This window comes from Chanodichthys erythropterus, chromosome 7 (genome assembly GCF_024489055.1).
Source record: "Chanodichthys erythropterus isolate Z2021 chromosome 7, ASM2448905v1, whole genome shotgun sequence".
NCBI classification, from domain to species: Eukaryota; Metazoa; Chordata; class Actinopteri; order Cypriniformes; family Xenocyprididae; genus Chanodichthys; species Chanodichthys erythropterus.
In genome coordinates this window covers 42,303,831-42,326,238 of record NC_090227.1, presented here as the reverse complement: position 1 = coordinate 42,326,238, position 22,408 = coordinate 42,303,831, and the positions used below count along the sequence as shown (strand labels likewise).

The 22,408-nt window shown below is 36.8% G+C and overlaps 1 protein-coding gene across 4 annotated transcripts in view; it reads right to left on the bottom strand.

Annotated features, from left to right (window-relative positions):
• The window catches only part of LOC137023478 (granule associated Rac and RHOG effector protein 1-like), a 40,804-nt gene extending 19,068 nt beyond the window's left edge, over positions 1-21,736 (bottom strand). Inside the window, exons 1-2 of one of the 4 annotated variants that reach the window (XM_067390639.1) lie at positions 21,666-21,736; positions 573-1,924 (exon numbers count right to left, since the gene is read on the bottom strand). In XM_067390639.1, the coding sequence (XP_067246740.1) occupies positions 573-1,076 (504 nt within the window). In that variant the 5' untranslated portion in view covers positions 1,077-1,924; positions 21,666-21,736. Of the gene's footprint in view, positions 1-572; positions 1,925-3,476; positions 3,808-4,961; positions 5,327-21,589 lie in introns of those variants that run through there. The other 3 variants (XM_067390638.1, XM_067390641.1, XM_067390640.1) reach the window with 3 other exon arrangements.
• Between the last annotated feature and the right edge of the window lie 672 nt (positions 21,737-22,408).

Sequence of the window (22,408 nt, the reverse complement as noted above, 5' to 3'; positions counted from 1 at the left end):
CTGTGTGGAGTACATTTATGATGGATGGATGCACTTTCAGTTTCAAACAGGTGGTTTCCATGCACTGCCATTATAAAGCTTAGAAGCATCAGGGTGATTATTAATATAACTGATTGTTTTCATCTGAAAGAAGAAAGTCATATACACTAGGATTGCTTGTGGGTGAGTAAATCATGCGGTAATTTTCATTTTAAAGTGAACTAATCCTTTAATTTCTGTAATTACATCTATAATTACACTGTTGAGCCTTCCCTTACCCCTTTACCCACCCTTAAACCAACACATAACACCAAACCAGTCCCTAATCTTACCTGTATCCCACTGGAATAGCAGCACAAGTGTTTTGCAATACAATATGAACACACTTTACTTATTTTTGATGCAAGTACATAGTAGTTAAGGACCACTAATATCAAGTATGACCCAATAGCGATATTTTTCAAGTCTATTTTGCTGGAAATAAGATTGCTGTGATATCAAAACAGATACCAGTGAAATCTCACAAATTCTAATTACCACAGTAGAAATGTCAACATCATGTAATCTGGACAGGTTGTTTTCAGGCGGCCTACCTCAACGTCCTGCAGGCTGAAGTCGTTCTGGTCTTTGAAGTTAGCCGCGCCTGCGCTGAGCTCCATCAGCATTTTGCCGATCTCTGGCTTTATTGCTGTGGTGAGCCGGCTGGTCGTTTCCATGACATGTTCCTGCACGTCCTTCAGTTGCATAGCCGCTTTGGAGTAACGGGAGTCCCGGAACACGCTGCCAAAGAGCTCTGTCAGGAACGCGCTCGCACGGCAGAACGCGTTCAACGCGTCCAGGTATTTGGAGATACCCTGTTGGATGTCCGCGATCGCTGTGGTGGTGCCTGGGGGCGGAGCGTGACAGCCGGAAGGGGAGGAGCCAATGGTCGCCATGGGAGAAGGTGTGGAGCAAGAAGAGCCCAAAGGGGCGCTGAGGGTCCGGCTGAGCTCGGGCAATTGGTACTGCTGGTGCTGCTGCACTTTGTGCTTGGACCCGCCAAGCAAAAAGCGCAGCTTGTAGTCCATTTTACTTTCTTGCGCACTGCAACAATACATAAGTGTTCAATGCGCCCAGGGAGTGTCGGTCCTCACGAAGTGGACAACTCTTGACTTTTCAATGTGCACAAGTACTTGATGCCTAATTTGGGTCTTCTTGGAATCAAGTAAATAGATAGCTTAAAGAGCCCATCAGAGGGGAAGTCATGACAGTATTCCGCTCCGGAGAGATGGACAGCGGTGCAAAGCAAGGTTCAAGGAAATCTTGCAGCCCAGCTGCAACTCTGCTCGCATCAAAAACGTTTGCGTTTATATCCCAGTGAAACGGCACACCAATCCAATTAGCTTCAGGTATTTTCCCTTAGAACTGGTTCACAGGTGCCTCACGAGGAAAAAAAAAAAAAGATCTACACGTCACTTACACACCAAGCACAGCTTCAATCCTGGCCGAAAATCCAAAGTGCATAATCAATCCTTCAAATGGAAGTGAAAAACCCTTCTTTCCGAACTCTTTCCGTAGGCCTCTAATAAAAATAGAAAAATCTTAAAAATCTGTCAGCAAAAAACAATGTGAATTTTCAGAAGAGGAAAAACAGTGACACCGTTCAACAGCAAGCACGGAGGATTGGCGTGAGCTACAGGGTGACGTGGCCTGCGCCGCTCTGACGGATCCAGTCGGTCAGAGGGTTTCGGAGGGCCGTACAGCGGGTCAGGGTTCGAGCAGGGGGCTGGTAGAACAGACGCAGCTGCCGGGAGAGATCGCCGGGCTCCCTCTTGATCAGTTTCCAGAGCCTGAGGTAGTTAATACTCACAACGGAAACAAATGTGCTTCCAGATAGGGGTCTCTCGGCAAATGCGGACTGCAGCAACAAAAGCACAAATTATCTGTAAGGCCTCTCGGTCATTTCCTGCAAAAGAGACAAAGAGAATGTCAGTGAGATATCACAAGGGAGGATGTGTTTTGACATTTGTTTCCAAGCATTTCATGCAGATTTGATCAGATGTTTATTTCTAAACGGCACACTGATTGCAGTACAGTTTCTCTAGTGGACATTAAATCAACTGCATGCGGCCTAAATTATATGCAAACAAATAAATTATTTTTACTGTAAGTTCACCAGGTAAAAAGTGTGTGTCTGATCACTTAGTAAAGTAACAGCACAGAACCAGTGTCCGAAATCATTCTGTTAATGAAATAAAGCTAAAATAAAATAAAAAATATTAGATGATAAAACTTAAACCTATAAAACTAAATAAGTATGTTGTTGAAGTACTAAAATAATTAAAACTGAAAATTAATGCTAAATGGAGACGATAATGAAAAAAAAAATACTAAACCAAATAAAAATATAAAAATAAAAGCTAAAAATATAAACTCTATAAATACTCAGCACACTCATCAACAAGACACATGACTTGAGGAATTATTCATGTCAAATGGAGCATGTTTAGGTGCTTAAAGTTTATTTATTTAGTATTAGACGTCCCTTTAAATTGCCGTAACCAACTATGTGCAACAGTAAGTAATGCATGAGTAAACGCTTCTATATAACAGAACACACTGAAACAACAAATCACAATAGGCCTTACGTCAAGAAAAAGCAATGTCTGACCCTCATTATTCAAACCTGACAGAACACAAGAGGATCAGAAGGAGCATAGCATCGTACTGTCTGAAGAACAGGACAGGGCCCGTAGCCCGTCACAATATCTGCAATTCAAAACCAGCAGGAAAAACCCATGAGAGATGTGTTGTTTCGGTCTGTCATTATGCAAAGAGTCCCGTCAGATTTGCATGAGCTGAACAAAAAAAAATAATGCTGCAGGATTTCTCTCATTTTAACTGCTAAATTTGTCATGTTTCAGGTGACAGACACAGTTGCCGGAGGGCTTTTTTTTTTTTTTTTTTTTTTTTAAACAAAAACCTGTCCTGCGTGAAACATGCAACATTATAAAAGACAACACATGGACTAGAAGAAAAACTATCATTTGGAAAACACTATTAGTGGACGATATGGCCAAAAATATGATTACAATAAAATTATTTAACATTTGTATTCATCATGATATGCATTTCATACTATTAATTGGGAGGGAAATTGTTTGTTAGACCTCAAGAATTAATGTAAACATAACTTGTTTGTGTTCATGCTGTCAAGCAATTAATCGCATCCAAATTTGTGTTTACATGACATATATATGTGTGTGTGTACTGTATTATGTATATACAAACACACGTGTATATTTAATAAATATGTACATGTAAACATGTATATATAAAATTTATATAACATTATATAAATATTTTTGTTAAATATATAGATGCATGTGCGTGTATTTAAATATACACACACAATAAATATACAGAACACACACATTTTATTTTGGATGCGATTAATCGCAATTAATCGTTTGACAGAAACACCACAGATTAAGCTACCTACATTTTCCATTTCGTACCTGCTCGTTATGTGTACGTCAGAACTGTTTACTTCCGCTGACATTCCCATGGGCGCTGCATTTTGCAAAGTCACAAGGCAACGCTGTTGCATGTTCTACAAGCTCGTGCAACAGCGCTTCAGACTGCTTCAAAGTGATTTTCAATCAATGAAAAGTGCAGATTTATGCCAAGCGATTGCTAATGAACTCAAGTTGATGAATTATTACAAAGTCTACTTCATGGCCTAAGAATCTGAAGGATCAGCCTGCAATAGTACAGACATTTCAAAATAAGAGTCCCAGTGTATTTCGGGCTTGTTTATAATTAAAAGTCACACGCTAAGTTTTTTCTTTTTATTTTGGGCATTATTGGTATTTTGGTTACACAATAAATTGTATTTAATTTGATTTCCATTTAATTCATAATAAATTATTGTAGTCTCCCCCACAGGAAGAAAAGACTAAGACAATTATTTGACACATATATTATTCATTTTATAAATTTTACTACTAAAATCTGTGTCCTATTCACTGAGAGAGACACTATATGACAGCAAGGAGAACATAGGAAAAGGTGAACCATTTAAATGCTGTAATTTTGCATAATTTACAATGCATAATATTAGTATGTAATTAAATGTAATATGCTATGTAATTAAAATTAATTTCAATAAATAAAAATACTGTTAAAAATCACATTATTTGTTTGTCACATGTAGTAGACCATTTTTGTGCCGTGGGTAATAGGAGGATTTTTCGCCCGGCTACCACCGCAAGTATTATTTCAAACCTGTGGGAAGCACTGAAATATATCATCAAAAATAGTGTATATTAATTAAATTCATTCATAAAACTGACAATTTAAACAAAATATTTTAAAATGTAAATCGCATGAAAATAATCAGAACAGCATTTTTTTTTTTCTAATTAGATGCTGTACACATCTATATTAAAATATAGATGAAAACAATATCTTGATTGTGTGAGATTTCTTAAAAAAATTAATAATACTTTTTATTAAAACATTGAATTATTATTATTATTATTATTATTAGATTTTAAGGAATAGATTTTGCTCTAGTCCACATTTCAGCAGATAAAAAAAAGTGTCTTTTTTCCACTGTCATTGTACTAAAGTAACTTCTTGTGCCGTTAAACCAGCATAAAACAATCCAGAAGTCCCTTCTGTTTATCTGCCGTGTTCCAGTGACCTCAAAATCTCACTTCCTTTGACAAACAACAAGCAGCTATCTAGGAAAACACTTGCTCACTTGCACAACAGGGCCAATCGCAGCACAAACACTCGTGTCACCTTTAGACAACAGAGACAGGCTCCCTGTGCGAGCATCTGGTGTCTTTCAGAAAGAGAAGAGCAGACGTCTGTCTCCTGTGAAAGCCCAGCCTTCGAGCGTATGACAAGGAATGGGCGAGCGCAGTTCCTGTCTGTAAACCCTGTGGATTAAAGTGATTTCAGTGCCAACCGGGTCAAAGAGTTCACTGCTTTACCTGCTCAATAACACACAACAGTGGAAACAGGGTGGCACGCATGGCACCTCATACTTCAGACACCAGACGAATGGGAGACGGATGGGAAGTGCCACGGCCCAGAGAAAAGATGAAAAGGAAGTCTTGTGATGATGGATCATCTGTGCTGAAGGTCTCGTGCTAAATAAAGTTCAGAGCTTCCTCTGTCAGTGCAGATTCTTATTGTGTTACAAAAGTGAAATACTAGTATCAGACCACAGTACACAGACAAGCCTTCGACAAAATCAACCAGATAGTATCGTTGCAGGCTTGTTTCAGTCCAAAATATGGAAGCTTGTTTCCACTAAATAAAAACAAATAAAAAATAAAAAGTAATTGTGACTATCTCACAATTCTGACTTTTTTTTTGCGAGATATAAAGTCAGAATTGCGAGTTATAAAGTCAGAATTGCGAGTTATAAAGTCAGAATTGCGAGATATAAAGTCAGAATTGCGAGATATAAAGTCAGAATTGCGAGATATAAAGTCAGAATTGCGAGATATAAAGTCAGAATTGCGAGATATAAAGTCAGAATTGAGTTATAAAATCAGAATTGCATAATATAAAGTCAGAATCGCAAGTTATAAAGTCGCAATTCTGACTTTATTTCTCACAATTGTGAGATTTTATGTTATGAAGTGAAAAAAAAAAAAAAAACGGCAGTCTTTTTTCCCCTAACAATTGGACATAAATTATGAGTTTATATTTCACAATTTCACTTTATATCATGTAATTCTGAGAAAAAAAGTCAGAATTGCGAGATATAAAGTCAGAATTGCGAGTTATAAAGTCAGAATTGCGAGTTATAAAGTCAGAATTGCGAGATATAAAGTCAGAATTGCGAGATATAAAGTCAGAATTGCGAGATATAAAGTCAGAATTGCGTGATATAAAGTCAGAATTGCGTGATAAAGTCAGAATTGAGTTATAAAGTCAGAATTGCGAGATATAAAGTCAGAATTGCGAGATATAAAGTCAGAATTGTGAGTTATAAAGTCAGAATTGCGAAATATAAAGTCAGAATTGCGAGATATAAAGTCAGAATTGCGAGATATAAAGTCAGAATTGCGAGATATAAAGTCAGAATTGTGAGTTATAAAGTCAGAATTGAGTTATAAAGTCGGAATTGCGAGATATAAAGTCAGAATTGCGAGATATAAAGTCAGAATTGCGAGATATAAAGTCAGAATTGCGAGATATAAAGTCAGAATTGCGAGATATAAAGTCAGAATTGTGAGTTATAAAGTCAGAATTGCGAAATATAAAGTCAGAATTGAGTTATAAAGTCAGAATTGCGAGATATAAAGTCAGAATTGCGAGATATAAAGTCAGAATTGCGAGATATAAAGTCAGAATTGAGAGTTATAAAGTCGGAATTGCGAGATATAAAGTCGGAATTGCGAGATATAAAGTCAGAATTGCGAGATATAAAGTCAGAATTGCGTGATATAAAGTCAGAATTGTGAGATATAAAATCAGAATTGCATAATATAAAGTCAGAATCGCAAGTTATAAAGTCGCAATTCTGACTTTATTTCTCACAATTGTGAGATTTTATGTTATGAAGTGAAAAAAAAAAAAAAACGGCAGTCTTTTTTCCCCTAACAATTGGACATAAATTATGAGTTTATATTTCACAATTTCACTTTATATCATGTAATTCTGAGAAAAAAAGTCAGAATTGTGAGATAATGATTATGGCGGAAACAAGCTTCCATTCCACAACGATCCTAAAACTAACAGAATAAGGTACACAAAAGCAAGAAGTAATTTGTCAAACACATTTATCCGGAGATGCACACAGATACACAGCAGTTAAAGGGATTGTTCGTTGAATTCTAAAGGCTATAGCATTTTTATGATTTAATGTTATTTAAATATAAATATAATTATTATATATAAATATACACCAGGTAAATAGATATTTACTGACTACAGGTTCCCGCTATATTAAACCAACAAAAGGCCTGTGTAGGAACGGAAGAACTGGCGATCGAGCCGCGGGCAGCTGTTGTCCATGATCCACCAGCCGCTGCGCAGTTCCTGTCGGGCAAAACAACTGACCCCTTACATGAATAATAAAACACCAAAACACAACTGTCCGTCCCATCACAGCACAGCGCTGCTTTCCGCTCACAGGACACACTTTGAAATCGTCCTTCACATCTGTTACTAATGAAGCGCAGGAATGTTCCCCTCCGCACAGAAAGGTGGATCATTATCCGTCCAAAGACACAGACAGAGAGGATGGCTTTCGTCTTGTTGAACGTCGAAGGAAGATCAGGACGTCATTTATAACACAGATGAGCCTTCAGACAATCATACCTGCAGTAAAATACAGCTAGTTTGGGAAACTCAACAAAAGTGACAAACCGGCAGCACACGCTCAGCTGAATTCCACAAATGTTTTCCAGACAGGTTTTGGTCGGTTGTCCAATCAGAGCAAACACGTTTAACAAAATCTCCAAAAACCGTCACACTTCAAAAGCTATAGTTCTTGAGGAAATCTGATTAGACAAACCCAGCTTGAAGCTGCAGTAAAACATCTGATTTTGGGGATGAGTTATGATAAACTAGATGTTCAACAGCTGCCTACTAGATTTCTCTTATGTTTAACAGTATTACGGTTTTATCTGGGGTACGTGAGAAGAGCCCTATGATTTCCATGGACAGAATCAATAAATCCATTAATTAAAAAAACGTATTTTACTGTATAACACGGAATGTCATGGAATTTGTCAAATTTTGGATGAATAAATTAAAATTAGGTGGGTACATTTAAATCAAACTTCAAGCTCTTCGTGGCAGCCTGTCAAAATAAAAGTTTGCTTCAACGTGTGACAGAAAAATATTAATGCTGTATTACTAGGCCTATGTAGGCCTATGACTTCATGTACTACTACCTAATATTGTAAACAAATTAATACATTAAGTTGCTTTTTTATTAATTCAATTAAATAGACATGTTTTGATTAAATCATTAAAATGGAATCCAGAAAAATTAAAACAGAATTTGGTAAAAAATAAAACGGAGTGAGAAAAAAAGTATTTCATAAAGCCCTAAAAATGTAATTTTTGTTCAACTTTTAATTGCTGTTAAATTGTATAAGTTTCATGATTTCAATTGTTTAGATATGCTTTTTGAATAATAACATTTATTTTAACTATTGAACAGAATTTGGAAAAAAAAGGCTGTCTCTGTTGAAAAAAAGTGTATTTTATAGGGCCCTACCTGATGGAACTGCAGAGGGTTCGTGAGTTAATGAAAACCTATTAATACATTAAATCATAAAAATGTAAATCAGATTACATCTTTTTGGTCTCCCTTTATGTCATGTGACCACTTAATGGCTGTCAGAGAATTATTAAAATATTAACTAAATAGTACTAAATCTTTGGTCTAATGGGTTGGGCTGAAAAAAGAAAAAAAGTTGATTTAGCACACTAAAAAACTCAACTAGTCTATCTTAAGAAGCCCTAAATAATTATGCTGATTTATTCATTTTAGTTTGAAGGGAATTAATTCAGAGATGCAACTTCTTGCATGCTAAAATAAAACAAAACTAAAATGCAATACAAATTCCTCTATCATTGATCATTATGTTTCTTATGTCAGCCTACAGTGAGGCTAAAGAAATATATAATACATAATTTACGATGTTGTCAAACGACTATTTTCACCATTTTATTGAAGCATAAGCCAATGCATTACTGTGATTTTCCCACACTTCATGTTGTGCCTAAGAACACCAGTGGTAAAATCACTGTAAAGTGGCTTTATTACATTAATCGTGTCACTCTGCTCTAGAAAGTTGCCTGTTCCATGTCATTTCTTCTCAAGGATCAATATAACATATCATTCTATGGATCTATTTATGCACCTTTAAGCGTTTCACTGACTCCAGAGCGTCTGTGGAATTATTTCTGGAGTATCCCATTCAGAAGACGGACAACAGGCGAACACAACACAAGTGTTACACACAGCCGAGACCCCCATATCGACACGTGCTGCACGCAGCTGTCATATGTGCTTATGTCAGCGTATGGCGCCTATAATTGTCAACATATCAGTACCGTACACTTTTACACAACCCAGTAAAACAAAAATAAGAGAAGCTATAGAAAACACAAGAATCCCAACAAGAAACTGGATCTGACAGCAGTACAGCAACAATACCAGAACTAACAATACCTTTATAGATCCTCACAAAGTTTCCCTGACAAACAAAGGCTCTGTTCCATATCAGTCACGTACAGTATCTCTCCAGAATTCCTGTTTTACGTGCGTCTCAGGCCTGGTAACAGCGCATGACCCCCTGAATTCAGACCCCTGCTCCAACTTATGACTCCATTTCAGCTATACGCCAAAAGAGAGCACGGCTCAGGTTTCACACGCTCGTAGTGCATTGTGGGAATGATGGCCATCTCTGCTACTTGGCTCGGTAGCAGGCCTGACGTGGATAAAAAGTCTTCTGGGTGTCTGAGGACTCTGTGATTTTTCTGATGGAAATGGTTTCTGCGGCTGTGATGGTTTCTAAATGCAGCATTCAGATGAAAAACTGTAAAGACGACAGGCGTGTTAAAGAGCAAGCTTGATTATAAATGTGTGAAACATTTCCCTGCTCTCCAGTTTATCTGGCTTTATCCTGTACTTTTCCTATAGCAAAACACATTTTATATTCCTTGATACCCAACAGAACTGAACCAGACACCATAAAAATATCCCACGAGTTTATGAGCTCAGGCCGTATTAATGCACAAATCTCTGTTTGGACTAGTGTTGTTATTGTTTACAATAACTATTAAAAATCACTTTTGTTTATTTAAATAAAGCTGAACTAAAATATTAGATAAAAATTAGTAAAGTAAGTTTAGGTTGAAATACTAACATTACTAAAATTAAACTGAAATATATTAAAGCTAAGACAAAAACAAACTTAAAGGGGACTTTTTCCTTGTTTAAGAGCTATAATCGGGTCCCTGGTGCATCTACCAACCCAGAAAATGTGAAAAAGGTCAACCCAGGAACTTTGTTTTGGCAAGCCTTTCTCTGTAAGCATGTAAAAAAAAAAAAAAAAAAAAAAAAAAAAAAAAAAAGAGCTGCTCAGATTTCGCTCCCATTATCATGTAGGAAGAGGATCTTATTATAATACCGCCCCTTAATCTACACGTTTCCACCCACAGAACGCCATTTTGCTTTCGCAAGCTCAAACGATGTACCAGTTCTAACGCAATGGCAAAAGTTGGAGCAAAGCATGCTAGCCGTTCTGTCGTTGGCTGCACAGACGAGCACTGAACACTATTTAGAGTCTCGTTAGCTTGGATAGCCTGCAAGTTGACCCTGGCAAACTCGATTGTTAAAAGAGTTTCTGTCCGAGTGATATTTTGGAAAAAATATTAGACCATTCACAAGCATTTGATAGCAATCATAAACGTTAGCCGGGTGTGAATGGCTCTTTTTGGTAAACAGCTATGCTATGTATGCAACCGAAGCGTGAGCTGTTAAAGCTCCGCCCTTTTCCGGAATGGTTAAGATTCACATACCAAGGCATTTACATGGTATACTTTCAAATACCTTGGTGTACCATGGAAGTACATGACTTGAAACCATTGGTAACATCCAAAAACATAGTAACATGCATGTACATTCTGGTAAATACAGAGCTGAGAAGATACTACACTTTAAAATGGAACATTTTCACAATTTTAGCAGAAGTCAGAAATATTAATGAAGACAAGACTGCTTGAGTTTTCTTCCCTCAGGAAATTAGACACAAGGGAAAGTAGACAAGCAAACGAGTTTAGGCTGGTTACCTCAGAAACCAAACAGAAACTATCCCACATAACCCCATCCAAATCCATCGCACTTCCAGATATCAAGCCAAACCAAGTATCTAAATCTGTATGATCATAACTATTTGGGACAATTTGTACAGGAATGCACAAAACGTTTAAAGTGATCCAAAAATAAAAACTCATTTGCTCACTCTCATGTTGCAGCTTTCAAATCTTGTTTGTGTTGGCGCAAATTCAAACTTCACGATCGCAATAAGATGCGTTTGAATGTTTGGGAATGACATGGCTACATGCAGGCATCCCAAACAAAATCTGAAACACCATTATGACTCCAATGACAACTAATTGATAGAGGCCAAATGTATTTCCTCATACACTTTTACAGCCCATAAGAAATCCCAGATCCATCATTAAACAACAATGTAACATTTAAACAAAAACATTTGAGGGAAGACTTTCCTCTCGCGCCCTTTGGAAAACTTGGAACAACGTGACCTCTGCGAACACAAAGCTTAAAACAAAAGAGTCTTGCATTCATGCCGAATGACCTCACTGCTTACTAAAAAGCAGTCCTGATGGCTCCGATTCTGCCGTGGATAAACTCGTAACAGTGAGAGAAGTCATTTGTTTTGAGTTTAGAATGTGCTCTTTGTTCCTCAAAAGCTTTGGCTAATGAAAAAAAACAGCACAGCCCGCAGCGCACGTCGAGGAAAGCCCTGCTTCCCGCGAGGACATGTTTGCGGAGGGCGAAACTGAACCCTCTGTGAAACTCGCTGAAACTGAGAGTCCTTCCTGCAACACCTGTTTTTCAAATGACATCATCGGGGAGCTGACGGACGGCTGATTTGAGGGGGAAAAAAACCCCTACAAATCTGAGGTAATACATATTATGCCAAACTGTATGACTGAAAGTTTAAATAATTGCATGTTGATTGGAATATAAGTGGGTTATGTTTTATTGCGATAACCCACAATGTTCTATTTTAATACTTAAGTCAACATGCAATCAAAATGGACTCTAATTTACGACATGTTTATGGTCTCACTTTGAATGATTTTATCAGTCCACATTTCAAAGAGAATAATTTTGGGTTTATAAATTGGAATCAAAACTTGCTCCACCTTTAGTTGCTGTAACAGATCCTTGTTCTCCATCCACCTGACACCATTCTGGTACATAATACAAAGTTACACCCACTTTTTATGATTCAATCAAATCCCTATACATGAAACAAAGTCTCACGCTACATTTTTTGGGATGGTAAAACGATAATATAATAAGCTTTGTTCTTAAGTCTCAGATTTCAAAGCCTGTCAATTTTATCACAAATTTCAAACAATGAATGTGGTTTTGTTGCTCTTTAATGTGGCATGACATTTCGCTGTAGGGACAAAGCATGTGAACCGATCATCTCTTCCTCTTACTACGAATTATATCACAAAATAAACATGAATGAACATCAGAAGGAATGTTGACAGATACAGAAATGAATCATGTCTCACGTAATCACTCAATCAGTGTTTCAACCATGGAATGACGTCAGTAAAACATCACATAATGTCAGTAAATGTCACGTAATGTTACATTTACCTCAGAAAGGGAGACTTTTGCTAAATATATGCATGTTTGTACATGAGTGTTGATTATTATATCAAAAAATATAGAGCTGCACGATTAATCATAAAAAGATTGTGATCTCGATTCAAACACCCATGCGATATTATTCCTGAATGACAATGATTTTCCTGTGTTCATTAAACCTTTGACAAAATTACAGCAGAACATTCAGATCTGCGTTGATGCTGCTGCTGACCCAGAGAGAGACGTTGTCATGTATAGGTGTGAAACAGCTTCACAGTCTTTTCAACATCACTGTGTCATTATTTCTGTGTTAAAAATATTCATATTAATCACAGGAGTACTGGGATAAAAGTTTATAGTTCGGATACAGGGTTTTTCCTGGCTCAAAATGAGGCGGAGGTGGTAAAATCCTGATCATGTGCACACACGTAAGTGTACTGCGGTCGTAAAACGTCTGAAGAAAACAATTTTTTATAAGCACATATTGTAGGTATTTTAATAAGAAGATAGTCCACCAGCTTGCAGCAGGTGGACCTCAATCTATAGGGGTCTGAGGTCATGCCCCCCCCCCTTAAAAAAATGTTGTACATTATAAAAATAAATTCATTAATCTGGTGCACTTTGAGAGTTCAAAATTAAGAGCTCAACTCATGTTCATTGTGCAAATTGAACAAAGAAAAAGTCTTTGCATTGTACCTGAAACGGCCCGGAACCGCCTTTTCTTAGTGGAAATGGACGGAAAGGTGCGAGGAACACTACAACAGAATACGCTTTGTTTACACGAAACTGGCTGTTTACACAAAACCTTTTTCAACTAAAAACGTAAAACCTTTTGTGAGTTTTGGCCATTCATTTACACGTTATCAGCGTTTTGGGTGCCTAACAATGCAAACTCTTGAAAATGGGTTTCAAAATGCAAAATTTTGAAAACGATACTATTACAATCTCTGTGTAAACTACAAAAAACATGAATCTGTGAAAACGCTGACGGCATGCACACGCGTATTACGTGTTTAGTTTACAGGCATGCGTGTTTGGCGTTTATCAACTTTTCCGTTTTTAGTACATCGTTGTCATGTAAATGTAAGATGATGATACATGGGGCAACTTTTTGAGCAATGTTGCCGGACAATGTCACAGAGCGATGATGCTTGAGCACTTTCCAATTGAGAATGGGAAACAAATTTCGATCTAACGTATCCAGATAGAAATTTGTTGCCCATTCTCAATGGGAAAGTGCCCAAGCAACATCGCTTGGCAAAATTGCCCGGCAACATTGCTCAAAAAGTTGCCCTGTGTATCATCACCTTTAATTTTTGGGAGCAGAATAGTGGGAGAATCATGATCTCAGTTTGAAACAAAAAACAGCACAGCACATCCACAGTAACACCCAACTTTGTATGATTCGATCAAATCGCAATAGATGAAACAAAGTTTCACCTTACATTTTTTGGGATGGTAAAACAATATAATAAGCTTTGTTCTTAAGTCTCAGATTTCAAAGCCTGTCAATTTTATCACAAATTTCAAACAATGAATGTGGTTTTGTTGCTCTTTAAGGGCCTCAGTTCAAAAAGCATGTGAACCGATCATCTCTTCCTCTTACTACGAATTATATCACAAAATAAACATGAATGAACATCAGAAGGAATGTTGACAGATACAGAAATGTACAAAAAAGATCACTATTCTTAATTTATCCAAAAAATGTGCAGCTCTAAATAAATAGTAATTGAATTTAAACTCATTTTTTATTTTAACTTTTAATATTGTAGTAATGTACCAGCGTTCCCTGTATAGTTTATAGCTTTAATTTAATGATTTTAATTAAAGGTGCCCTAGAACTTTTTTTTTTTAAAGATGTAATATAAATCTAAGGTGTCCCCTAAATGTGTCTGTGAAGTTTCAGCTCAAAATACCCCATAGATTTTTTTAACTGACTATTTTGGGGCCTATTTCAGGTTGTGGCCCCTTTAAATCGCGCGCTCTCCGCCCCAAGAGCTCGCGCTTGCTTTAAACAGTGCATAAGCAAAGTTTACACAGCTAATATAACCCTCAAAATGGATCTTTACAAAGTGTTCGTCATGCATACAGAATGCATGCACCAGATTATGTGAGTATTGTATTTATTTGGGTGTTTACATTTGATTCTGAATGAATCTTTTTAGGCTGTGCTCCGTGGCTAACGGCTAATGCTATTCTAGTGGTGCAACGGATCATCATTGATCCGTGATCCGTTCGGATCAATATCTTCGGTTCGGCACACACGTGATCCGCGGATTGATTTATGAAAAAAAAAGTTGTGCGCATATACAGTCCACACACAGCGTGGTCATGGCGAGCGGAGGAACGGAGGAGCTTGAATGCCCCGCGTCATTTAAATCCCCTGTATGGGAGCATTTTGGCTTCCCTGTCAAATATAATGATGAAGGAAAGAGGTTAGTGGATAAAACCGTGACAGTGTGTAGGCACTGTGGCACAAGAAAGCCATATCACAGTGGAAACACATCAAGCATGGCCACGCATTTGAAGCGACATCACACCGGTGTTTCACTGACAGGAGTGAAAACGAAGGCTGCTCAACAACCGCTTATCACCGCGGCATTTAAGCAGCCCCTTGTTGCACAATCAGACCGGGCTAAAGCCATCACAAACGCTATTGGTGTGTTTATAGGTGCAGACATGAGGCCAAATTCGGTTGTGCAAAACGAGGGCTTTAAACACATGCTGAAAGTGCTTATTAAGCCACGTTACAACATCCCGTCGCGCACCCACTTCAGCGAAAAGATTGTGCCAGATCTTTATGAGCAGGAGAAGAAAAAAGTTGTGGATGAACTAACCCGAGCATCCTCTGTTGCGCTCACGACAGACGGGTGGACGTCCAGGGGAACGGAGAGCTATGTGACGATAACCGCCCACTTCATCACATTTTATATATTTTTTATATATTTTAATTTAATAATTTAAAAGTGTTAATAAACAAAAAGACAAAACTTATGTTTATTTGTCTTGTCTTTTTTTTTGCTGGTCCGAAAAATGATCCGATCCGTGACTCTGATCCGAGAAACGATCCGAACCGTGAGTTCTTTGATCCGTTGCACCCCTATGCTATACTGTTGGAGAGATTTATAAAGAATGAAGTTGTGTTTATGAATTATACAGACAGCAAATTTTTTAAAAATGAAAATAACGACAGCTCGTCTCCGTGAATACAGTAAGAAACGATGGTAACTTTAACCACATTTAACAGTACATTAGCAACATGCTAACAAAACATTTAGAAAGACAGTTTACAAATATCACTAAAAATATCATGTTATCATGAATCATGTCAGTTATTATTGCTCCATCTGCCATTTTTCGCTGTTTTCCTTGCTTACTTACCTAGTCTGATTATTCAGCTGTGCACATCCAGACGTTCTGCCCTTGTGTAATACTAACTACCCTTGTGTAATGCCTCGATCATGGGCTGGCATATGCAAACATTGGGGGCGTACACCCCCAATATGTTGAGATTCGCCTGTTTTCCGGAGGTCTTTTAAACAAATGAGATTTATATAAGAAGGAGGAAACAATGGAGTTTGAAACTCAGCGTATGTCTTTTCCATGTACTGAACTCTTGTTATTTAACTATGCCAATATAAATTCAATTTTTAATTCTAGGACACCTTTAAGAAAAACTGACATGTATAGTGCATGATTTTGTATTATTTTATTTATTTATTTATTTATTTTTTCAAAACGAATCTATCAAATCGGAATCACAGTAGAATCTAAAGCCTCCTGATGACAAAAATTATGTCACGTGGACGGCCAAAGTATACTTTGGGCTTAAACATAAGAATCAAATCAATTCTTGAAATCTGTGTATAACACACATATATTTTGTCTATTGTGTACTTATCTATTTTTATTATCTGTATTTATCTTATTATTTTCATTCTCTCTGTGCACTGGAGCTCTGTCACGCAAGACAAATTCAGTGTGTAAGCATGCTTGGCAATAAATCTGATTTTTATATATTCATTATATTTTTACTTAACCTGTTAAAGATGTCACATTTATTGTATGTTTGAATAAATCTCTCTTTTTTCATGACACTTTTTCCCCCCCAAACAAATTGATATAAACAATAGAATCTAATCGATTCTTGAAATCTGTGTTAATGCCCAGCCTTGGAAAATTGATTGTTTTACAGTGAGTTAATGCGATTCATTTAGTAAAGACTGAGAATTCAAAGTGCTGAAGCCACTAAAAGAGAAAAGCACCAAAAAAAACAAAAACTTGAAAAGCTGAAAGCTCAATACTTCTATAACACTACTTTTTTTTTTTAAAAAAAGTGCAAACTTTTAGATAAACGTCACCTAAAAAGATTAGGCTACTTAAGTTCGGCTTCAGACAAAAGTTAGTACTTAAAAATAATCCATAAAGAGTGAGAACTGCTAATCTGACTTTGTTAGAAACACACACACGCCCTTCCCCCATGAAAAGATTCCATTGTGACATTCTAAACTGCAATAGCAGTCAGCAAGAGAATGCAGCATATTCCGAAACAACACTGGAATGCTTTGTTAGTGGGATATCTTTCAGCCCGCTGGCCCAGCCAGCAGCGCGCGCACACACACACACACACAGACCTCTGGCTCTCGATGTATCCAAACCTAAATGCATGCAACCTTGAAACGTCCCTCTCAACTGAGCTAGAAGTCTAAGAAAAACATTTTTACATTCACAGACTGTTATAAGAGCAAAAGTTGCTCAAAGAACGAGGCTTCAGTTTAAGAGAACTGAAAGTCCATGAAAACAGCATGTTTGGCCACTGGCTCGCAGCTGACCTGAGCATTATTGCCATAGCAACAGTATTAGCCAACACCACTGCTCATATTCCAAACACTGGTCAAATAAAGAAACAGACGTGATTGTGTTTCACAAGACGCAGTTATGCACCGTACATCTTGTGCATGATGTGTAACATATACAGAAATACCATTTCAAAGCATCTGGGAACAAATGCAAAACATATGCTTGAAGCATCATTCTCACAGGTTTGATTCTAAGTAGTGACCAAAAGTGATGTCCGGAGGGGATATTTACTTGTAATGACACTAAAATTTGACTAAACCATCAAAATATTTTAAATAAGAGGGAAGAACAAAACACTAAACTTGGTTAAAGGTTCAGTAAGCGATTTCTGAGAAACGCTGCTGAAAGTGGATCAGACCGAGCAACACAACACACTTCAGCCAATCAGCAGTAAGAGGCGTGTCCACTCATTAGGGGGGAGGTGCCTGTGTTACATAGAATGTTTGAGAATTTAGGGGTGGAGCTATCGAGATTATGTGATCCTTTTGCATGGGGCGTGTTTGTTTTGGTGAAATCAAAAATCAGAAATCTCTTACTGCGCCTTTAGAGGGGTGGTTGATTATGATTTCACTTTTTTTTTACTTTAGTTAGTGTGTCATAAACAACATCTGCAAAGTTACAACGACAACAACAAACGGCTGGTAGGGACTACAACAAGCTTCTTCACGGTTTGGTGACATCACTAACCCTACATTTTACATAAATCCCGCCCCCGAGAACACACAACAAAGGGGGTGTGGCCTTGTTGGGCTGCTTTAAAGAAGAGGAAGAGTTGTTGTAGTAGAGTGTTGTTGTCATTTTACGTCGGACTGCTTCACAAACGAGCGTGAATTCAATGCTGGATTTGCACAATAGATGAACATGACGGCACATGCTAGTGGATGAGTTGAATCAACTCCACAGCAACTACATAAATTTATCCACTAACCAATCAGAAACGTCTAAAAGTTGTAACTTCTTCCTGAGTCTCTCCATCAGTGTCGACTCCGGTTTGAACAATGTAAGGCTGAACACTTTCCTCATTTTGGCTGCGTGAGATTCTCCAGCTTTGTTGTTGTTGAGCTGTTAAAGCTCCACCCTCTTCTGGAAAGGGGGCGGGGAGCAGCAGCTCATTTGCATTTAAAGGGACACACACAAAAACGCAGTGTTTTTGCTCAGAACCAAATAGGGGCAAATTTAACAAGCTATAATAAATTATCTGTGGGGTATTTTGAGCTGAAACTTCACAGACACATTCTGGGGACACCAGAGACTTATATTACATCTTGTGAAAGGTGCATTATAGGTCCCCTTTAAAAATCTTACACACATAAATAGGTCAAATCCATGTTATGTATAGTGCAAAATCTCCCAGACTATAAAAATATTCCTGCATTGTCAACAGGTCAGGAAAAAAATCATTCCGGGCGATCATGAGGAAACACTTGTTTAAATAACTAGTACTGCTGCTGCAGCATCCATTAAGCAGCGAGTCATGCTTTTTCTTTCATTCCCAAACTGAAGGGACCCAAACAGGAAATACATTCCACATGAACTCAGAGAAGCCACTGCCAGAGTCGGGCTACAATAGCTCAGAGGGGCTGGCCGTCTGCTCGCAGCACTTTTCAAAAGAGGGCTTAACGAAAAACCTGGTTGCAAAACACAATGAGGTTCACACAGAATAGAGCGTAATTGACCTACTCACAGACATCTAACAAACTAATCACAGGCTTCTGTGGAATCCAGGGTGAGGAATGTGGAAACTAACCATTAGGATCACAATCACACAGTGTAAAAATGCTGTTTTTTTAGTTTGTGAATAGTGTACGTCAGTGGTTTCCATTAGTGGGTCACATGTCTGTTCTGACTGGTCACAGAGAGCAGGAAAAACCATGATAAATACAAATAACAATGCGACTTTTCCTATATAAATGTTTACCAACTAACGAGGAGGAGAAATACTTTCCATATTTTTAGTTATTGACGTCAAACATATATCTAATCAAACTCAGTATTTTGAGACAAAAAAATATCTGTCACTTGGTAGAAGCTAGTCAAATTAGAAAGTCAACATTGACAGATTGTGTGACATGCCCTCATCCTCAAAAACCATAAACAACACTACACGCGCTAAAAGAAACCAGTCTACACTATTAAAAATAAAGGTTTTCACTGCAATGTCATAGAAGACCATTTTTGGTACCCGAAAGAACCTTTCAGTCAACAGTTCTTAAAAAAAAAAAAAAAACATTTTTTCTTAGTGTGAAGAACATTTTTAACCCTCTTGGCCTCTTTGGTCAAAACTGACCAAAACAAAATTTACATTTTCAGATATATTTTTAATTTTTGCTTCATCTGAATGGGATGATACTTGGTGACTTTTGTCGCATTAGCTATGTGAACTCAAAAAAATCATGGACATGATTCGGAAATGTTAAAGGCATTCACTCTATTTTAATCTGAAATATTGCAATTATTGAAAAATAATTTTTCAAAAATATTATATTAATTTTAATGGAAAAAAGTGTTCATAAAAGATTGTATACACATTGCATAGTATCATAAAATCCCCTCAAAATTTTAAATAATAATCAAAAAATATTATTGAACAAAAATGTATTACATTGATTTTCCTGGGGGGAAAAAAATTACATTTCAAAGTAGGGCTGCACGATTATGACAAAAAATCATAATTGCTGATTATTCTCTTGAAATTGTAATTGCGATTATTAATTGCGATTATCACAATTTACATTGAATGATGTTTTGAATAGCGTTATACCATTGTTTAAAGCAACTGCTTGCCATATTTTTATATGAAAATAAACAAGCTAAAAACAATCTTGCTTGTTACAACAGTATACAAACAAACTGTACAAACAGTATTGCTTTTCTATAGCATTAAGCCTCAAATGTCAACTATGCACATTTGAATTAAAAAAAAAGTAAAAATATGCATGGTATTATAATGTTATACTAAAACTAAAATGAAAAAAACCCTTAAGATAACCTGTAGAACGAAAAAACATCTTAAGCATGCAGAATGATGTAAGCAGACATTTTTTTGTGTGTGTAATTGCTCCTTGATACAGTTACATAATCGTGGCATCCGTAATTGTAATCACGATTAGAAATTCTATTAATTGTGCAGCTGTTTGATCACCTTTGACTGCAAAAGTGTGACCCTAAAATCAAAGGGCTCAGAGGGTTAAAGAACTGTTTCACTATAAAGAACCTTCGGATTCTTCATGAAACCACCAAAGCCAACATGAACAAGTTCACATGCAAAAAAAAAAAAAAGAAGATAAATATAGTTTGCACCAACCACAGTGCATCACTGGCTTAATAAATAGCACAAATAATCATAAATGCCAACAATAGATCCTGTGTTGCACGCAATGTAAAATTTAGGTTCTGAAACATGCTAAAGCACATTCAAATCAACGAAATAAAATCCAATAAAAATAAAGCAGAAACATTTTCACTTATGAGGCGACAAATACATTTAACTTCACACTGCAACGTGTAATTTAAGCCACTTACAGGGTTACACGGGTGTGCAGTTGAGTATAAATATCCTGAAATATTCTGAGCTGAACCACTACAGGAATCTGGATCCTCCTGACACTCGGACGGATCCTCTGACTGACACATTAAATTCATTTCAACAAACCAGACCGTGATGCCTTGAACACTCATTCCAGAAAAACAAAAACAAAACATATAACACTGCTTACCCAGAGTTAAACTACCACTAGAGCTGGAGATGGCCTGATTATGATGTCTGATTACTGATGACAGGATCATGCATTGATCTGATCTTCAGGATGGTCCAGTTCAACCCAAATCCAACTGTGTCTGACACTTAAACACCCTGAAAATCACTAAGCCATCGCCAATGGGGTTTGGGTGTGTATGTCACCCGTCGGCTGTCATGAGGGTGTTAAAGGGCTGCAGTGAAGCGTATCAGTGCCTTTTCAGGGCGTTGAAGGGTCTCCAGCCCCAGTGTAATTTAGAGACACCGGGGGCAGTTAATCACGTCGTTAATTGGAGTAATTAAGATCAGACAGTCCGACTGCAGCAGATTTGATGAGGTTTAAACGGCTCAATGCTGATACAGATGAACCAAAACCCCTTAACGACCCACATACACGCCTGATGTCGCTTAAATAACACTTTAATTGTGTCCTGCTGCCGTTTCACTCTTTTAACAACACCGATTTGACGTTTCAAATGATTTCACACAAAATCATCAGTATTTATGGGGCTAATCTCAGTTAGCCGTTAGCACCTCTCGCTGACACGGATTGAAAAACACCTCAAACACGTCAAAACACAAGCGCTCGCGGCCGCTCCGGGGCGGCTGGAATTAACGCTCACAAGTCCTACCTGTAGTGGCTCCGGGAAAGGCGTTTATTGGTGTGAAAAACAGCCCGATCGGCGGTCGGATCACGGCATCACTTACCAGCTGTTTGTCCCCACCCTCCTGTCTGTGGAGAGAGGAAATGACGGAGCGCGGCTTCCGAGCGCGCGTCCACAAAGCACAAGCACGAGCGGGCACGCCAGGCGATGCGCGCGACCGATCATACCATAGAGCGCGTGCACTTTAAAAATGAAATTAAATATTTAAATAATTAAAAGTAGAAATGCAGTTAAAGAAAGCATGCATTGTCAGGTTATCTGTCATTTATGTTTACTTTTAATTATTTGATGACAGTGGTGATGATTTTTATTTTATTTTATTTTTTATTTCTTTATATTTTATTTTATATTTTGTTATTTTTATTTTATTTTTTAAATTTTATTTTATTTATTTTTTATTTTTTATATTTTAATTTTATTTATTTTTATATTTTATTTGAATTTTACGTTTGATTTCATTTTTATTTTATATTTTGTTATGTTTTATTTATTTTTATTTATTTTTATGTTATATTTTATTTTATGTTTAGATTTTGTTATATTTTATTTTTAGTTTTATATTATTTTTATTTTATTTTTTATTTTATTTTTATTATTATTTTGTTATAATTTATATATATATATATATATATATACATATCATTTTATGTCATTTTATATATATCGCTTTATACATTTTATTTTTACATTTTATTGTGTATATTTTATTTTGTTTTAATTATTTTATTTTTAGATCTATTTTATTTTGTATTTTATTTTTATATATTTTATATTATTTTAATTATT